The sequence below is a fragment of the Sorex fumeus genome, unplaced genomic scaffold (assembly GCF_029834395.1).
Source record: "Sorex fumeus unplaced genomic scaffold, SorFum_2.1 ptg000022l, whole genome shotgun sequence".
Classification (NCBI taxonomy): domain Eukaryota; kingdom Metazoa; phylum Chordata; class Mammalia; order Eulipotyphla; family Soricidae; genus Sorex; species Sorex fumeus.
In genome coordinates this window covers 8,405,145-8,424,047 of record NW_026606079.1, presented here as the reverse complement: position 1 = coordinate 8,424,047, position 18,903 = coordinate 8,405,145, and the positions used below count along the sequence as shown (strand labels likewise).

Sequence of the window (18,903 nt, the reverse complement as noted above, 5' to 3'; positions counted from 1 at the left end):
GAGATGCGGACGACACATGTGTCACCCAAACATGTGCTCAGGCACCACATGTGCTCGGGCACGTGGGTCAAGCAGCACATGGGCTCAGGCAGCATATGAGCGCCCTTGCTTTGTTCAAGGTGGCCTTTATAGGATTTCTCCAACCTGCCCCATGTGGGCCTGTATTAAGAAGGTTACCAGCGGAGTGGGAAAGTTGATGGACTTCTTTGAAATTCCTTTCCTGGCCTTTTGTTCCTGCAGGAGCTTCCCTGGGTCTGTTGCTGTAGATAGTGAGGGTCTTATCAGGCCTTAGTTCCTGTTTTTCCTTTCTGCAGAACTGGCTTTTGCCATTGCCTTGGTAGGGGGCCTTCCCTGTCTACCTGCCTATGTCAGCAGTACCCCTGAGCAGGGACACCCAAGCTCTGATAGAGATGAAAGATGTGTAGATACGGACAGAAGCAGAATCACTTCAGTGGAAACATTGAGATGTGGCACTTGTAGATTTATATTTGAAAGTTAGAAAAGCTATAGGTTCCATGAAAAATTTAAAAGAAGCATATGGACTATTTTAAAATATAGCCTATAACAAATTTCTGCCCCTTGAGAATGCCCTTTGGGCTAGAGCGAGAGCACAGCAGGTAGGTCGTTTGCCTTACAAGTGGCCAGCATGGCCGACCCGAGTTCGATTCCTCCACCCCTCTCGGAGAGCCGAGAGTATCTCACCCGCGTGGCAGAGCCTGGCAAGCTCCCCATGACGTATTCAATATGCCAAACACAGTAACAATAAGTAACTTATAACAATAAGTCTCACGAATGAGATGTTACTGGACCCGCTCGAGCAAATTGATGAACAATGGGAGGACCATGACCGTGATGTGAGAATGCACGGTAGACCCCCAACTCCAAAATGCAAAAATCCGAGAGCCAGAGTGATAGTAACAATTCGTAGGGTGCTGGCCTTGCCATCGCCAATAAGGGTCATCCTCAGGATCTCATATGGTGTCCCTGAGCATTGCCAGGTGTAATTTGTTATTCTTAATTACTTAATCACTTAACTTCCCGTTTAGTCGTTGATTTTCACGAGCGGGCGCCAGTAACGTCTCCATTTGTCCCTGTCACGTGCTAGTGTAGCCCAATGGCATCTGTTCGCTCCGGGAACATAAAGGGCCTCAAACCGATCGTTCATGATCTTGAAGAAGTCTGACCATCTGGAAGGTGGGCGGCCACGCGATCTTTTGACATCCCGTGGAATCTAGTCGGTAACAGCTCTAGTCCAGCCATCGTCTTTAAATCTCATTACGTGACCAGCCCATCTGATTTTCGACACCTCGGCAAATGAGACAGCGTCCCTGATTCTTGATCGTCGACGGATGTCAGAACTCCAGATTCTTTCTCTCATTTGAGTGAAACGTGATATTCCAAGCATAGCTCTTTCTATTATTCTTTGGGAGACCTGAATAGAGTTCTCATCTTTTTGCGTAGGGCCCAGGTCTCTGAGGCATATGTTAATGCAGGAAGAACAGTGGAATCAAAGAGATGTGCCCGGAGCCGGAGGTTCTTCGTCCTCTTAGCTATTTCTTCGACGTTCTTGAAGGCGTTCCAAGCCGCTCTCTTCCTCCTGCGCAGCTCTGGTGCCAGGTCATTTGTCATGTTGACCTCTCGACCTAGGTACACATAGCTGTTGCATTCGGAGATTGTCAAAACCAGTAACTACAACTGGTCTCATTCACCTTGTTTTTCTTTATTTAATTTAATTCTTATAAAGTTGTTCACAATATTTGATTACGTTTAAGACTTGATCACCAATCCCACCACCATGACACCTCCCCACAACCATATTTCCATCTTGAATCCCAAACCCTGTCCCCAAAACAGAAGTAAAATAATTTGTTTTGTATTGCTTGTTATAAATAATACACTCAAAATGAGACAAAAAATGTTCCTTAGAGTAAAGTGTGTGGAGATTATTATATTTCACCCAGTATCAGTTAAGCGCTTCTAAAAGAGATTAGGAACATGTTGTTAAAGGTTGAGCCTTGTGTGCTTATATATATACATAAATATATATAGTATATATAAATATATATTCCCACTAAGGTTGGTTGCCTTCTACTTTAAACCATCAAATGTGGTGTGCTTCTTTTGGTATATTGGTGGTGTAAAATGTGTGATGTCAGGGTTGGAGCAATAGCACAGTGATTAGGGCATTTGCCTTGCACGCGGCAAACCCGGTTCGATTTCCAGCACCCCATATGGTCCCCTGAGCACCGCCAATAGTAATTCCTGAGTGCAAAGCCAGGAGTAACCCCTGAGCATCTCCAGATGTGACCAAAGACCAAAAAATAAGTGTGATGTCCATGAATAGATTCACTCCTGGGTGAGACCCATCCAAGCATGTAGAGAGCAGCATTGAGCATGGCAGTGCTTGAATTCTGGAGGTTTTGGGCTGCCGTGGGTGGTTTGGTTGGGGTGGGAAAGGCCTCACCCAACCTCTCTGGGTTGCCCTGATTGATACAGCTGTTGCCAGGACTAATTCTTGAGTGCAAAACTAGGAGTTACCATTGAGCATCACTGAGTGGCCGCAAAAAAATAAAATAAAATAAAATAAAACTCAAGCAAGAATTTTTGATTAACTGTGTACTTTGTAAACAGTTATCAGATATAACTATGTCATAATTTATTTATGGAAAGAAATGAGAACTGAGAAGGGCAGTTTTCATTTGAATATATTTTATAAAGACTCAGATATGAAACAAATATTAGCAAGATTATGATTGTAGGCATTCTAAATGGTGGTTATATTAAAAAGTTTTTGAACCATAAAAAGTGCAAATTATTTTCATTAGCAACTTGAAATTGAAATAATTGTGATAATTTTAACTTGCCTAAGACACATTCTGCCGAATCAACCCTGGCGATCAATTAGGGGCTGGAGCGATAGCACAGCGGGTAGGGCGTTCGCCTTACAAGCGGCCAACATGGCCGACCCAAGTTCGATTCCTCCGCCCCTCTCGGAGAGCCCGGCAAGCTACCGAGAGTATTCGATATGCCAGACACAGTAACAACAAAGTCTCCAATGGAGACGTTACTGGGCCCGCTCGAGCAAATCGACGATCAATGGGAGGGCCTTTACCTTTTACCTTTAAGACACATTATTAAAATAAGTGAGGACCGTCCTATGACCTGTTTCAATGTGCTTCATTGGCAAGTGCTCACTCACCAGACAGGGTGTGTGAGTTCAGCACCCCAATGGGACAAGGAGGTCCAAGGTATGAAAGTTTCCCGTTATAACAGACTGGGTCACCTCATGCAAATCCCTTTCAGCTCTAGGGTCAAATGCTCTCTGGACTGTGGAGCTCAAGCTGTCTCCTCACTCAGGGCTGAGTCTCTGGGGAAGGTAGAGCTGTGGTCGAGAAGAAGATGATTCTGTGGGGTCTTCTCCTCTGTCTGGGGACAGCCCCCCTGGGTGAGTGTCCCAGATGTAACAGGGTCTAGGGGAAGGAGTGACTGCAGGGACTGACAGTGACAGTTCTCCTTGTCTCCAGGTGCTGTGTCTGCTCTGACCCTAAAGGAGTCAGGCCCAGGCCTGGTGACCCCCTCCCAAACCCTATCCCTCACCTGCTCTGTCTCTGGGGTCTCTGTTACCAGCAGTTATGGCTGGCATTGGATCCGCCAGCGCCCTGGGAAAGTGTTGGAATGGATGGGGCGCTGGTATGGTAATACCAACTACAACCCAGCGTTCCAGGGGCGCATCTCCATAACGGCTGACACCTCCAAGAACCAGTTCTCCCTGCAGCTGAGCTCAGTGACCCCCGAGGACACAGCTGTGTATTACTGTGCAAGACAGATCCACAGTGAGGGGAAGTCAGTGTGAGCCCAGACTCAAACCTGCTGAGAAAGGCTGCGCTGCAGGGCTCTCCAGGGCCACCAGAGTGCGCTCAGGACTTAAAGGGGCACAAGGACCAGGAGGGGTCAGGCCCACAAAGGGAATCCTAACAGAACAGTAACTAACCCACACTGTACTCAGAGTGACAGTGGGGTCACACAGGGGTCCCTGTCCTGCCATCAATCACTCTCAGGACAGGCCCATTCTCAAATCTCCTGCAAGGATCTCTGTACCAACTTCCTCCAGGATCTCACACTTCCTGCACCCCCTGTTTCTGCACAGCCATATAGCGGTGAAGTTCCCTGACTCTCCCCGCAATGACCCCGCACACTCCCCTCTTGTCTGATCCCCGGAGAGTCTCACTCTCTTACTCAGGGATTCCCAGAGATGGGCTCAGCCGAGTTTCCTGTCAGGGGGTGTCTGGTCACCTGAAGAACCACCATGAACCCTGAGCCTCCCCTTCTTCTTCACTCTGCTGTGTCCCTCTGTGCAGGGCTAGTGGAGGGGCTTCAGGAGGACTCGGGGGGAAGTTCCAGCCCACATTCCTCAGCTCACTCCTGGGCACTCGCCTGCAGGGCCTTCAGAAGTGTCCCTGTCACTCACTGTGTCTAAGGTCTGGAAGATGCTGTGGGTGTCACAACTGAACTGGATAAAAGTAAAACACTGGGGGTATGGTGACACCAGCAGGTCAATCTGTAACTGTGAGGAGAGTGCATCAGCAGCTTGATGGCACCATTAGACTTTCAGATACCCCCAAATTACTGCTGTGCCTTTGGCCAGACCCCAAAAACTTGGGGCAAAGTTTACCAAGAAAGTAAACAGCCAAAAGTTAGGTATGTGGGAGACACACCCACAAACCACCTCAGGTTCAGCTATATAATTGGAGGCATGGCCTCTCTGGTTCCTAATTGAGCTGCTTAATGGCCATGATCCCAGACACAAACCTCAGAACCCAAAGGCTTTTGGCAGAAATGCGTCCTGTTCCTACAGTAAGTTACTGGCGCTGGGTCATTCCAGTTGGAAATAGGTTTCATACGTTGGCCTGTCATCCTCCAGAGGCCACTGGACAGACAGGTTTGGGCCTTCAGTGATGAGACACACAGGGCCTTACCAGATGGGGGTGGAACCAGCCCTTTCTTCCCCATTCCAGCGAGACCCCGAGTCGCCACCTACAAACGGCCTTTCTGATTCCTGATCAAGTTAATTAATGGTCACAATCCCAGAGACTCAGAAACAAATCCCGAAATCCAGTGGCTTTTGGCAGAAATGCATCTGGACCGCATACACAGTCATGGCTCAAGAGGTAAAAGGACTTAATCCAGAGTCCAGCAGCTTGCGGCAGAAAAGTGAATGAACCATGCATTAAACTCCGGCTCCATTCCTCCATGGGAGGGAAAGGGTGTTGCTCCCTTCCGCCTTCCCCCACCCCCACCCCCCAGCAGCAAGGTGGCTGCCACCTCAGAACTTATAGAAAAGTCAGGTATGAGCCGGCGGTGATGGGGCAACTGCAGTCTCATGGAAAGGGGGGTGGTACTGGCTCATCCTTCATGCCCAACCGAGGCCATGAGTTGCCCCCATGAGCTGCTCTTCAGCACGGCCATGGTTCCAGAGGCAAAAGGACTTAATCCAGGGCCCAGCAGCTTGTGGCAGAAAAGTGAATGGACCATGCGTTAAATTATGGTGCCCTACCTCCCCGGGAGGGAAACGGTGTTGCTCCCTTCCACCTTTTTCCCCCTCCGGCAGCAAGGTGGCCGCCACCTCAGAGCTTATAGGAAAGCCAAGTACGAGCCAACAGTGACTGGACAACTGCAGTCTCATGGGAAGGGGGGTGGTACTGGCTTGTCCTTCACACCCTACTGAGGTCAAGATTTGCCCCGCTCGAGCAATCTCTGGCACAGCCATAACACCAGATGCACAGAAACCAATCTCGTAACTATCTGGCTCTGTAGAAATCCAAAATCATGCGGCCACTATCATGGCCAAGTGACATTATATAATTCTCATAACCAGCTATAAAAAACAAAGTATTTCACAAAGCCTTTTCAGCAGTTCTGATTGTTGGGGGGGGGGGTTTCTAAACAATAATGGTGCATCTTTTGTCGAAATAATGAATGTAATCAATGTAGAGAAGAGTTAAGTGGAAATCATCTGCCTCACAGGCATTGGGAGGGGTGGGAGGGGTGTATATTGGGGTTCTTGGTGGTGAAAAATAAGTACTGGTGAAGGGAGAGGTATTTGATTATTGTATGATTGAGACTTAAACCTGAAAGCTTAGTAACTTTTCCCACAGTGATTCAATAAATAAATATAACAAGAAAAATAAACAAATGAAACTATGAAACAAAGTAAGTTGGAGTTCATGCCCAATTCAATCAGCTAATCAGTGGCTGAATAAATAGCAGTACTTTTACATAAAATAATAGTAAAACACTGACCCTGGTAGCTAGAATGCTCATTGATTGCCAACAAAAATATCATCTGCAAAACATGCATCAGTGATGATTAATTATTCATGTGCTGTACCCTGTGCTTGCCGGGAACCAGGAAATCAGGGGCTGCAATTCCTTCTCATTCTACATCCTGAGACCCAGGGCTCCAATGGAGTGTCCCCCAGACAGGGGGCAGATGAGCTGAGGTGCCCAGAAGGAGGCAGGAATAACAGTTCATTCCTTCTGCATCTGATTTTAGTCCATTTGGAACCTGAATGGCCTGGATGGTGTAAAATTTTATAGAAAAAAATCCATTTTCATGAGAAAAATATATTCAGATAATATTCAAAGACAGTGAATACAAAAACACCGGAAGAAGGAGTATTTCTGTTCACAGACATTTGTCACTCATACCTTCACAAGATGTCAAATTCCCTGCCTATATTCCAGGATACTTATACTTAATTTGACTTTCAAATTAGTATGGTCTATGAATCAAACATCCAATGTAAACTACTGATAGTGACATTGATTTTCACAAGTTATTTTCTTTCTCAGCATTTCTATCTATGCTCTGTGACCCTTTTCTCTCCCTTTGCACGACTTCCCCTCTCTGGCCCTTTCTCTGTAACCCAGACTTACTCTAAGATCTCTGTGAGCTGCAATGTGACTCAGGAATGAGTGACCCCCAGGTGGGGGCCAGAAGGATTCCATTTTCCATGGGGAAGGGGCTGCAAGGGCGTTGCGCACCACCAGAGGGCACTCAGGAAACACCTGGGAAAGCCCTCAGCCCAACCAGGGGCAAAGGGGGTCACCATGTGCTAGAAGTCCACACAGGCCAATATTCTGTCACAGCACAGAGACACTCAGCCTCCGTCACCCCCACCAATCCCATCCATTCCCAGTTCCATCATCTTTCCTAGGACCCTTCCCCATCGCTCCCAGAGAAGCTCCACTCTCAGTGACACCCTCACACTCCCAGCCCCCTCCCTGTGATCTGTCCTCCCTGTCCCTCATAGTCACCCACCAGGCCCCCAGAACTCCAATGCCTTGCAGGGTGTGTATTAATCGGTACTTTCCTGTTTGTTATTCTTTGTATAGCTTTCTCTTTGATATTCATGTAAGATGTAGAACAGCTTTTCCTCATTTCCCTCCCTCCTTTTAAAAAGTTCGTTTGACCTGTTGTAAAGGTCCAGGACTGAGAGTAATCCAAGACGTCTTTAGTCATGTGTAAAAACCCATAATATATCCTTGGAATGGAAGGCTATTGAGAGTGAGTCTCCGTCATCACACCCTACATACACTTACACAAACAGGAAGCACTGCAGAGAGCATGAGGGAGGGGTAAGATGTAGGAGAAGGAATACCATGGGCCAAGGGAAAACACTGGGGTGAGGGGTTCATCCACTGTTTTGGGTGTGATGATCACTGCACAGGTGTCCATATATGTGAATGCTCATAAAACATTAATGATCTATAATCAGTATTCTGTTTAGGTCATGGCTGGTTGTGAATTTTATTGCTAATCAAATGCTTACAGGGTAAGAAAGAGAGACAGAGCCAAGACTGATGTGAAGATTCACACTCCATGCACCTCCATGCACCCTGGTCTCTAACATACTCCAGGTGAACACACAATAAAGACATCCTGTTCTCATTACAGGGGAAAAGATCTTGACAGCTATATAGCCCATATTTTATTTATGTTGCTGGTTTGGGTTTATTGTTCATTTGTTTTTCATTTTGGGGCCAGACCCATTCATCCCCAGAGGTTCTTCCTGGTTCTGTATCTGAGAATTGCTCTTAAAGGTGCTCAGAGACCACATGGAATATAGGGGATCGAACCTGGTTTGGCCTTATGCAATGCAAATGCCCTACCACTGGACTATCTCAGTTCTTACTGAAATAACACTGGTTGTGTTATTTCTGTATTTCTTGGTATACTTCTGACTCTGTGCTCAGGGATCACTCCTAGTGGGGCATGGGAAACCATGTGAAGGGCAGGGAATCAACCTGAATAACCACATGCAGGGGAGGAACCTTCCCCCTCTACTGCCTCTGCATCTCTAGTTACGGGGACAATCCTCGTGAACAGGGACCACCGTGGGATGCTGTAAGTATGAACAGACAAACAGACTGAAGAGAGAAAATGTGTTGCTCGGGGACTAACTCCCTAGTGGACTGAGAGCTCCAAATGTCCATCACATTGAGAGTTACTGCTTAGAACCAGGAATCGTTAGGACATTCTTAGGTCAAATTTCTAACTTGGTCTGTCTGAGTTAAGCTCTTACTTAGACATTCAAGGGCCTTAGGACATTGGTGTAAATACCTTTAACCACTGAGATGTTTCTCTGGCAGACACAGGAGCCTGCTTCACTGGCATTACAGATATCAGGGCCTGTTACCTGGCCATTCTGCCTTTCTACTGATTCTATCTTAACACTTGGTTCCCAAAATATTGATAACCATGAGTGACTCAGTGGATTACTTTTGTCTAGGTAGTGGGAACAACTCTTAAAATGTATTTTGAGTATATTGCACAAAGTATTTAAGCTTTTATGTGTCCTATTATATTATGAAATAGAAATAATACTATAGATATTGCAGGATTTATATAAAATAAATATTAAAGAACATCAATTAGTTGGTTGCCATGTAATCATGCATACTGAAAAATTCATATTTTTTCTGAATCTTATCCTGGTTGCAGGCACCTCCAGAACCCCTCACCTTCTCTGGAGTGGTCCCTTCTCTCTACCAGTTCAAAGATGACTTTTTATAGAGAAAGAGGACATGCAAATAAGGCCCTCTCCTCAGTGATAAAAATATCCAGGCCAGCCTCAGCTCAGTTCAGGCATTCCCAGGGGTTCCATCATGACTCACACAGAACCAACATGGCATGTGGGCTGAGTTGGCTTCTCCTGGTGGCTGTGTTAGGAGGTAACTCAATGGCAGCAGAGACACGGAGCATGGGAGAGATGGGAGAGGCAGATTCTCTGTGTGAGGAGAGTTTCCTGATCAGGATGCCTTTGTGTTTGCAGGGGTCCAGTGTGAGGTGCAGCTGGTGGAGTCTGGGGGAAATTTGGTGCAGCCTGAGGGGTCCCTGAGACTCTCCTGTGCAGCCACTGGATTCAGTTTTGGCCGTTATTATATGAGCTGGGTCCGCCAGGCTCCAGGGAAGGGCCTAGAGTGGATTTCATACATTAGCTCTGGTAGTGGTGGTATATACTTTGCCGACTCTGTGAAGGGCCGATTCACTGTCTCCAGAGACAACAGCAATAACACGCTCTCTCTGCAAATTAGCAGCCTGAGGGAGGAGGACACGGCCCTGTACTACTGTGCGAGACACACAGTGAGGGGAAGGCCCTGTGGGCCCAGACACAAACCACCTGCAGGAGGAAGCAGGGTGAGCTTCAGTGGCGCAGGCCTCCAGGATGCTCTGAGGACTCTCCCCTGAGGAGACGTTGCTCATGACCAGATGAAACACCTTTCTGTGGAGATCAGGACTGACATGTCCCTCAGTCTTACATGATCTCATGGGCAACTTGTCCTGTGCGTTGTGGTTTTGAGTCCTCCATCCCCACTGTGGGTGGGAAGGAGTTTGTCTGACGCTTTCTCATGTTGTACGTTTTCACTAGTGGACCCATGACTTCCCTGGGCCTGAAGGACACATTATTCTCTTGTAGAAATGAAAATTACCCTGTAGGTATTATCATGGTCTCCTGTAGGAGTCACTTCATCAGAAAGAGAAATCCTGGTGTCCACTCAGCTGTGTGCTGGCTCCTTCCTTCTGCTCTCAGACACACACTCTGTGCCCACTGACCTCTACCCTCTGACCTGCAACCAGGTAGCCTATACCTGGTCACCCTATACCTGGGAGTCTTGGTCTCTGAGTTGGGCTGACCTCCTGTGCCTCATCCACTCACAAATGGACATTCGGGTTTCCCCATTCCCTCTCCACTTCTCAGCCCTTGTAAAGGAGAAACCAGTGCTGTCACATGGGCAGCGCTGACCCCTTCACAGTGAGACAAGAGGCAGGACCCAGAGCATCACTTGTCTACCTGAACGCCCCTCTCCTGGCACCCCCAGATATGCCACAGACCAGAGCCCAGGGACTCTCTTTACACTGAGGCTCCATAAGGAGACCATTGACGATGCGACTCCTAATGAATTTCTCATCAAGGTTCAACCTCAATTCCTGGTCATTCATTCCTCCCAAGAAAGAGATACCTCGCAACTGGAATCTAAATTCCTCTCTCCAATCACATGGTAATCCACTGAAGCATCGTTTCTATTCTGGTGACCTTCCAAAGCCATCACTTTAAAATCACAAGTGCACCATTAATTCTTCATTTAGAGAACTGAGTTTTAAAGGTTCAATAGAAATACTAAAGAGTAATGTTGAAGGTATATTTCTGATTAGAAATTACACTATCAGTCATGTTCGTAAATGGCTAGTTTAGAACATAACTAATGGATACATAATCACTATGAAAAGCTGTACTATTCAAATAGGAACAATCTGTGTTTCCTTTAGTTTCGGGGCGACCAATCTGCGTTTACGTTCTGTCTGTGTCCTTGTCTCCCCTGTAGTAGTCCTCAGGGATCAGGCTAGTGGTGCAGGAAAATAAACTTGTGCAACGATGCTCCAATTCCACTGATGCTGCCTTAGTTGCTGTGAAAAACAAAAATTTAGTTTCTATCATGTGAGGAGTGTTTAACAATGATAAAATACGCAATATAATGTTCTAGATTTTGTTCCTTTCTAATTTGTTTCTTTCACTGTTTCTAGTATATTACTAATTATACACTAGAATATTTTATTCATTCTACACCTGAAGGAGTGAAACAGTCACAACATGAGTCAAGAAGGTTAGCACTTCACTGTAGCACTGTCCTCCCGTTGTTCATCGATTCGCTCAAGCGGGCGCCAGTAACGTCTCCATTTGTCCCTGCCGCGTGCTAGTGTAGCCCAATGGCATCTGTTCATTCTAGGAACACGAAAAGCCTCAAACCGATCGTTCATGATCTTGATGAAGAAGTCTGACCATCTGATAGGTGGGCGGTCATGCAGTCTTTAGACATCTCGTGGAATCCAGACAGTAACAGCTCTAGTTCAGCGGTCATCTCCAAGTCTCATTATGTGGGAAGCTGGCCCTTTAACTGACCACGGGCCTATGTGCCTGTGCTAGGTATGGCTATCTTGACCTTCGTGACCCTCAGCAGGTAAAGCCTGTGCTAGGTAGGGCTGTCCTGACCTACGTGACCCTTGGCAGGTAAAGCCTGTGCTTTGTATGGTTATCCTGAGAAAACAATTGTCATGGCTGTAACTGACAATGATTAACTTAGTATAAGATTTGTAATATATGGTAGGTCAAACTTTCTGTAACTTTCCTAACCACATTTGGGCACGACCCTTTGTGTAGCTGCCTCACTAATATATACCTCCATCGCCCTCAATAAAGCCTGTACCTTTTTCTCTTTGTTTCTAAGCTGCATTCTGTCTCTTGTGTCTTGTGTTCATTCAGTCAGTCCTTCCCTGCACCTACGGATCCTAGGGCCAACTCCACGGGCCGGAGAGTGGTTTTGTGGGCCCCCCGCATCATTACATGACCAGCCCATCTGATTTTTGATGCCTTGGCAAAAGAGACAGCATCTCTGATTCTTGATTGTCTACGGAGGTCAGAACTCCAGATTCTTTCTCTCATTTGAGTGAAACGTGATACTCCAAGCATAGCTCTTTCAATTCCTCTTTCACAAATCACAAATCACAAATCATCCTGTTAGTCGTCGATTGCCTCGAGCAGGCCCCAGTAACATCTCCTTCATCCTAGCCCTGAGATTATATTCAAGGCTCTTTAGGAGAATGAGACCCATCATTGTTACTGGTATTTGGAATATTGGGTACGCCACGGGGAGTTTGCCAGACTCTACCATGTGGGCAGGCTACATTTGGTAGCCTGCCAGTTTGTCAAAGTAGGAATGAGATGTCATAATAAGATGTCGCGCGGCCGCGAATGCGGCCGCGCGCTTCCGGGAGCTGGATTTTATAGTCTCTGAGTCTTGGCCACTGATGGGATTACATGGCGCCAGGGGGCCAGTGGGTGGGTGTGACCCCCGCCTACTGGAATTTGGAGAATCTGGGTGGAGGATGCTCGACTCCAATCCAAGTAGGCTTGGAGATCTCGGCCCCCGAACCCACGTGGCTTTGTCCCTCTGCTGGTACCTTCAGGTGTGCGGAGAGTGGTCTTAGCATGATGGTGGCTGGTCCTGGAGGTCTTCGGCTGCCAGGGCCCTGGTCAGGGCGGGGAGGAAAGCTCAACCCACTCCCCTCCAACGGGCCCCTGAATTCCTCTTTGGGAGACCCAAATAGCATTCTCATCCTGTTTGCGTAGGGCCCAGGTCTCTTAGTAATGACTCACAACAAAATGTGAGACTTGTTTTAACTGTTTTGGTTATATCAAATGTCACGGATAGATTCCAGGCTTATTGCTGTGTGGGTGAGATACTCTCGGTAGCTTGCCATGCTCTCCAATAGGGGTGGAGGAATTGAACCCAGGTTGGCCGCATGCCAGGCAAATGACCTACCATTGTGCTATGGCTCCAGCCCAAGTCAAGAAAGTTGAGGAAAAGAAGTATGTCTAATATAATATGATGAAAATAAAACAAAATTTATTAATGTACAATTAACATTGGTGTGTGAAAACAAGCTTTCCTAAGTTTAAGATAGTGACCTGTCTTGGTGAAGCAACTTTAGGAAATATTCCCCCAACATTCCCCAGGCACTCCAGTGTCCTTCTGAGGTCTGAGTTCCCTGGGAACTGCTGACTGAGGTGGACACAGAGACAGGCAGGAGTGTCAGTCTGTGAGGATTCATGTCCTGGGATCGAAGGTGCCTGGAGAGACCCAGGGATTGGGGCCACTGCAAGTGAGAGGCTTTATATCAGGGAACCTCAGTGCCCCTGTCAGAGCCACCTAGTGCGGGAAGGGGATGGCATGCCGGCCCTTGCCGGCATGCAGCCCACCCGGATTGACACCCAGTGCCCACTGCAGTCCCTGAACCCCCAAGAGAGTCCTGAGGGCAGAGTCTGGAGTGACCCCGAGCCCTGCCGGGTGACCCTGAACTAGAGGAAACGCAGAGAGTCAGAACTCTGTGCAGACGGGCGGTGCACGGGGAGGGAAACTGAGTCACATCCAGAAATGAGCCCGGCCAGAGTACCTGAGGGACACTCAGGGGAGACACATCGCTCGGCAGCGGGCACCTGGGGAGCGGCTGAGTCTGTCAGAGGTGGACAAGGGGACAGGGACATGCTGACCAGGGGCCTCCTGCCCTCGGGGGACGGTCCAGCCTCAGCGTGATTTCCGGGCGGCAACCTCAAGGGTCTGGCCCATCCCGGAGACCCTCAGGCCCTCCAGACCCCCCCCAACTTCAGCCCCTGCAGGGAGCAGCTGCCCACAGGCTGGACACAGCCCCCAGGCGCCTCCGTGGGGTCGTCCCGGCCCCTCCTGGGGGGGGATAGAGAGAGAGAGAGGGAAAGAAGAGAGACAGAGAGAGGGGGAGAGAGAGATGGAGGGAGATATGGAAAGAGAGGGAAAGGGAGGGAGATATGGAGAAAGGGAGATGGAGGGATATATGGAGAGAGAGAATGGGAGAGAGAGGGAGAGAGAGCGGCAGAGATGGCACAGAATTGTGACAGGAAGGACAGTCTAATAACAGAATCTGGTCATCATCACATGACCCATTCTTCTCCTTTATTGATCCCTAGGATTCTATATGGGTTCTCTCTCCCTCTTTCTCCCTCCCTCCCCCCTCTCCCTCTCTCCCCCTCTCTCTCCCTCTCTCCCACTCTCTCCCTCTCTCCCTCTCCCTCTCTCTCTCTCCTTCTCTCTTCCCTCATCTCTCTCCCTCTCTCTGCCTCTTTCTCTCCCCCCTCTCTCTCCCTGTCAATCTATCTCTTTCTTTCTTTTAATTTCCCTAAGTAAATATCTTTAGATAACACTATTTTACTTGTCTCTTCATCGCTCTTTGTCTAGTATTCACAGTGAGACAGAAAGTGAATCTCTGAGTTTCACTTGTTCAGGTTTTTATTTGTCCTTGGGGGGAAGATGTTTTCCAGACTTCTAACATGTCTGACCAGAAATCAAAACTCAAGGATTTTTCCCATTTGGAGAAGCCCATGTGCTCTCCTGAATGTGTCTCTCTCTTTCTCTCTCTTTGCATTACTCTAATTTCTTTAAATAATACCATTGTGTATCACTGAAAAAGCCAGAGTTCAAGTCATATGATCAATAAAACATTATTAATTTTATCCTATTCATTTCTGATTTACTTATATTTGTCCTACTACAGTTATCTAATAAACTTTTTGGCAGCTGTGTTAGATTTATGCCTGGTTTTTGAAAAAGTCTTCATTAATTTAAAAAATTTGATATATTTTTGTTTCTATTAAAGTCTTTATCTAAAGACTTAAATTGTCTTTTATATTTTTGCCTTTTTGGATCACACCCAGCAATGCACTGGTGTTACTCCTGGCTTTTCACTCAAGAATTACTCCTGGTAGTACTCAGGGGACCATACGGGACGCTGGGAATCAAACCTGTGTCGGCCACGTGCAAGCAAATGCCATACTCATTGTACTATCGCTCCATGACTTAAATCCTCTTTATTTTGATTGTTTTTACTAGTTTTATTTGAGTGAATTAAGTATTTTTTGTATTACTGTTACATAATCTTAGCAAAGAATACTCAGCATCACCTTTTAATTTTTATATATATAACTACTTGATTTGCCAATATTTTCCTAGGATGCATCTACCTGAGCAATTCCTGAACACAGAGCCAGGAATAAGACCTCACAACTTCTGGGTGTGGCTCAAAACCAAATCAAAAGACCCATAAATGATACGACTCGCGAACAAGGCTGAAGTCCAAGAATCCAATCCTGTGTTAGAGATGCCAAGAGGTTAATGCCCCTAAGAGCACTGGGGCTCTCCTTTCAGGATGGGGACTGGGTTTCAGGGGACGCCAAGTCCCAAGAGCACCGAGTTGCAGGCTAAAAAGGGTGCAGAGATGGGGGAAATGGGAGCAGAGAGGCAGAAATCTTCTCAGCATGGATTTCCTTCTTCACTAAAACTAAATTTTGCTTTCTCAAGAAAACCAAAATTAAAATACGTATAGGAAACAGAATTTAAATTGTGCACACTTATTATTTGGGAGGAACATTTATCATATTTATAAGGCAGTAAAACCTGTATGCAGGGGGTGTTTCTGGACTTCTTAATATCTCCAATGAAAATCATTGGGGCATTAGGATGGTTTTGTAGTCTCATTGTGGCATCCCTTGGGGAGTTACAGGATCCCAGAAATAACCTGAAAGCCCAGATGTGTCCAAATGTATCCAGGCCATACAATTGTGGGGGGGGGGGTGGCTGAGGGGAAGGTCCTGACAGGGCTTGGCCCCCTGAGGGGGAGCTCTGTGTGCAAAGAGTCCTGGGACAGGGCAGGATCTCATCTCCTCAAACAAGCGTTAGACCGTGGACCTCTTCACTCCCCTAGAGGACAGAACCGGTGGTTTCCACCGCCCCTTCTCAGGTTGGACCAGGGCTTCAGCTATGAATTCTCCCTCCTCACGTATATGTAAATTACACGAGGGACAATGAGTGAAATACAGATGTGTCTGTGTCCTGACAACCTCACACAGCAGGCACACCCACACCTTTAGAAGCCCCTGAGTGCACAGTCTTCATCATGGACTGGACTGGAGAATTCTCTTCCTGGTGACAGAGGCTGCAGGTAAGTGTCTCCATGCCTTGGGCTGAGAGAACGGGGCCAGTCAAGTGGAGTCCACCCACTCCTGTCTGCTGTCCACAGGTGTGAACTCCCAGGTGCAGCTAGTGCAGTCAGGGGCTGAGGTGGGAAAACCTGGGACATCAGTGAAGATCTCCTGCAAGGCGTCCGGATACACCTTCACGGGCTACTTGATGAGCTGGGTGCGGCAGGCCCTGGGACAAGGGCTCAAGTGGATGGGATACATAAATCCTTACTATGATAACACAAACTATGCACCAAAGTTCCAGGGCAGACTCAAACTTACTGCAGACAAGTCCAAGAACACAGCCTACATGGAACTGAGCAGGCTGAGCACTGAGGACACTGCCGTGTATTTTTGTGCAAGAGACACAGTGTGACAACCACATCCTGAGTGTGTCAGAAACCTGTGGGAGCGACAGCTGTGCCAGGTGAGGAGATGACAAGGACGCCGACCCTCCTGACTTCCTCCCCAGATAGTCAGGGTCTGAGACAAAGAATGGGGCTCACAGGGCTAGGCTTCATTTGGGGAAAAGGCTCAGGATCTTTCTCTATCCTTCAGCAACAGTCAAAAGGAAGATGGCCTCTCTCTAGAACACTTGCAGTCACTCATATATACTTCTTGGATTGTACACTGATTCCCTGCAGACACCAGTGGAAGAACCACTTGTAAGAATGTGCTGGGCACTTTGCAGGTCCGTAGACTGTTTCCTCTAGAACAGTCATCCATTCTATTTCCTGCATGGCTGAGCTCCTTGTGCTTCAGTTCCCACAGGAGCTAACAAATGTCAGTGTCACTGCGACCATTGCAGGTTTACGACAATGTTCCAGCCCCAGGAAACCCCTTGATTATTCAACATTTTTGGGCATCATTTCACTTCTCAGCATCACACTCATGGCAATCGGCAGGACACGGGGACACAGACAACAGCTGTGTAGGACTGACCCATGTGCATCAGCGTCTGTGCCTGTCTACCCCTCATTTCCTGACATCCTTTCTGTGATTTGTGCCTGAAGATGTGATATTCCTGGGACTAATGTGTAAAACTAGAATACACCCCAGCATCTAAGTATGTACATATTCACCTGCTGTGCGCCAGCAGGAAATCATTTTCTCTGAGATAGAATCCAGGTGTTGGGAGACCCCTTCTGAGAGGCTGTGGGCCCGCCCAGTGTTCAAATTTGCATCTCTGTATCCCTGAGCTAGAATCACTCCACTAGACACATGGGGAGTGGAGAAGGTGACACTAGAATAGTGGCCATGGTCAGAAGTCCAGGATCACGTGGTGTTGGGTAATGAGAGCTTGTCTGTCCTGTCCCAACATCGCTGTGACTTTCCTCTGTGACATGATGTAGTATCGTGAACCCCGTGTGCCTCTCCCTTTGTCCCTGTGACCCCTGACCTTGGAGGCATCATGCCCGTGATGAGGAGATGCTTCACTTGGAGAATGCAGAGACACCAGGGTATGTGTGCAGAGGGGCTGCTCCTGGAGTGACAGCAGCAGCGGTTCCTGAGCAAGGTTCAGGGCACCCTGTTGGCAATGCCAGAACTCAGCTCTTCCAGCTCAGGAGAGGTGGCACCTCTAAATTCACCTGCGGTAAAATTCCTAGGAAATAAATGTCATTTATTGAGACAGATTTTGAAATACTTTGAGATGTAAAATGAATAGCCAAACATTTTCACTAGGTATCTGTTGTCAGAAAGAACAGACAGCCAGGGAGAAATGCAGGAATACTTACCATTAACAATGTCTAGTTTTAAGAACCTAGAGAAAAGTGTTTGACAAAACCCATAAATTAAAAACTAGAGAATTGGTACTTGGAGAAATAAGCACATTTCCCGTTAGTGTCCATGAAGTGTCCTTGTAGATATGATAGAGCCACGAGGCAGGCTGCCACATGTGTGTTTGCCCACACTCTTCCTGGACAGTTGAGGGCAGGAAGAAGTGGTAGAAGTTTTTCTTATTACGCTGCCCCAACAGCTCAATTTTTCCTTTAAAATACCCCCAAATTACACTAGCAGGGGTGAATTAAGAACTTATGAATCAGGGAGTGAGCTCAGAGCCCACACAATGATATACTTGGTTCCCTCCCCAAAGGGAAGATTGCCCGCCCAAAGCCCCACTAACGCTTACATAATCCGTTGGAATTTTTGTTCCAAATATGGGCACAAATCTGCTCCAAAAGAGGCCAAGGAAGATCAAGAAGGCAAAGGCCCTAACTGAGGGCGAGTTTCAAGAATATGTGTGCCAATACAAATCTATGATGGGCAGAGGCACATTCACAGTGTGTCAAGTTCAGAAATGAAGTTTCTGTAATGTTCCCTTGTCGGGGTCCTGGCCGGTTGACCCCAGCACACTGCAGTACAATCCCCTAGTCGCCAGACTTACTCTTATAGGAGAGGGAGTGGGCAGGAGAGAAGCCACTGCCCTGGCCCTCCACACATAGCAAACTCCAGCCGCTTCAGAGAACTATGCGGAGGGGGATGAGCTGATGGTCAATTAGCAATTCGTTTATTAGCTCTCACACAGGGGTTTTTATACATACATTTCAGGGGGAAATTCATGTGTATCACATTTACCTTGTCAGGCTCAGTACAGATGTTAGTTAATGATTTACATCTCCCATTCTGAGGGCCAGGTGTATCAGCTCAGGCAAATGGTAACTGTTATGACCCTCATCCTCAACCAGAGTACCTACGTGTGTGAAGTGCTGAAGCAAGCCCCTGGGCCCATGTAAACAGAGCCTTCTCTTGCTTTCAGGGGCAGGCGATTTGGTTCAAGTCTCAGGCTAGTTGCTGA

General features: G+C 47.4%; 1 gene segment (V, D, J or C); it reads left to right on the top strand.

Moving 5' to 3' along the window:
* LOC130023191 (immunoglobulin heavy variable 1-69-like) overlaps positions 1-16,482 on the top strand; it is a 194,535-nt gene extending 178,053 nt beyond the window's left edge. The window contains 2 exon segments of the V gene segment in view: positions 16,035-16,087; positions 16,166-16,482. Of these exon segments, the coding sequence occupies positions 16,035-16,087; positions 16,166-16,482 (370 nt within the window).
* The last annotated feature ends 2,421 nt before the right edge of the window (positions 16,483-18,903 follow it).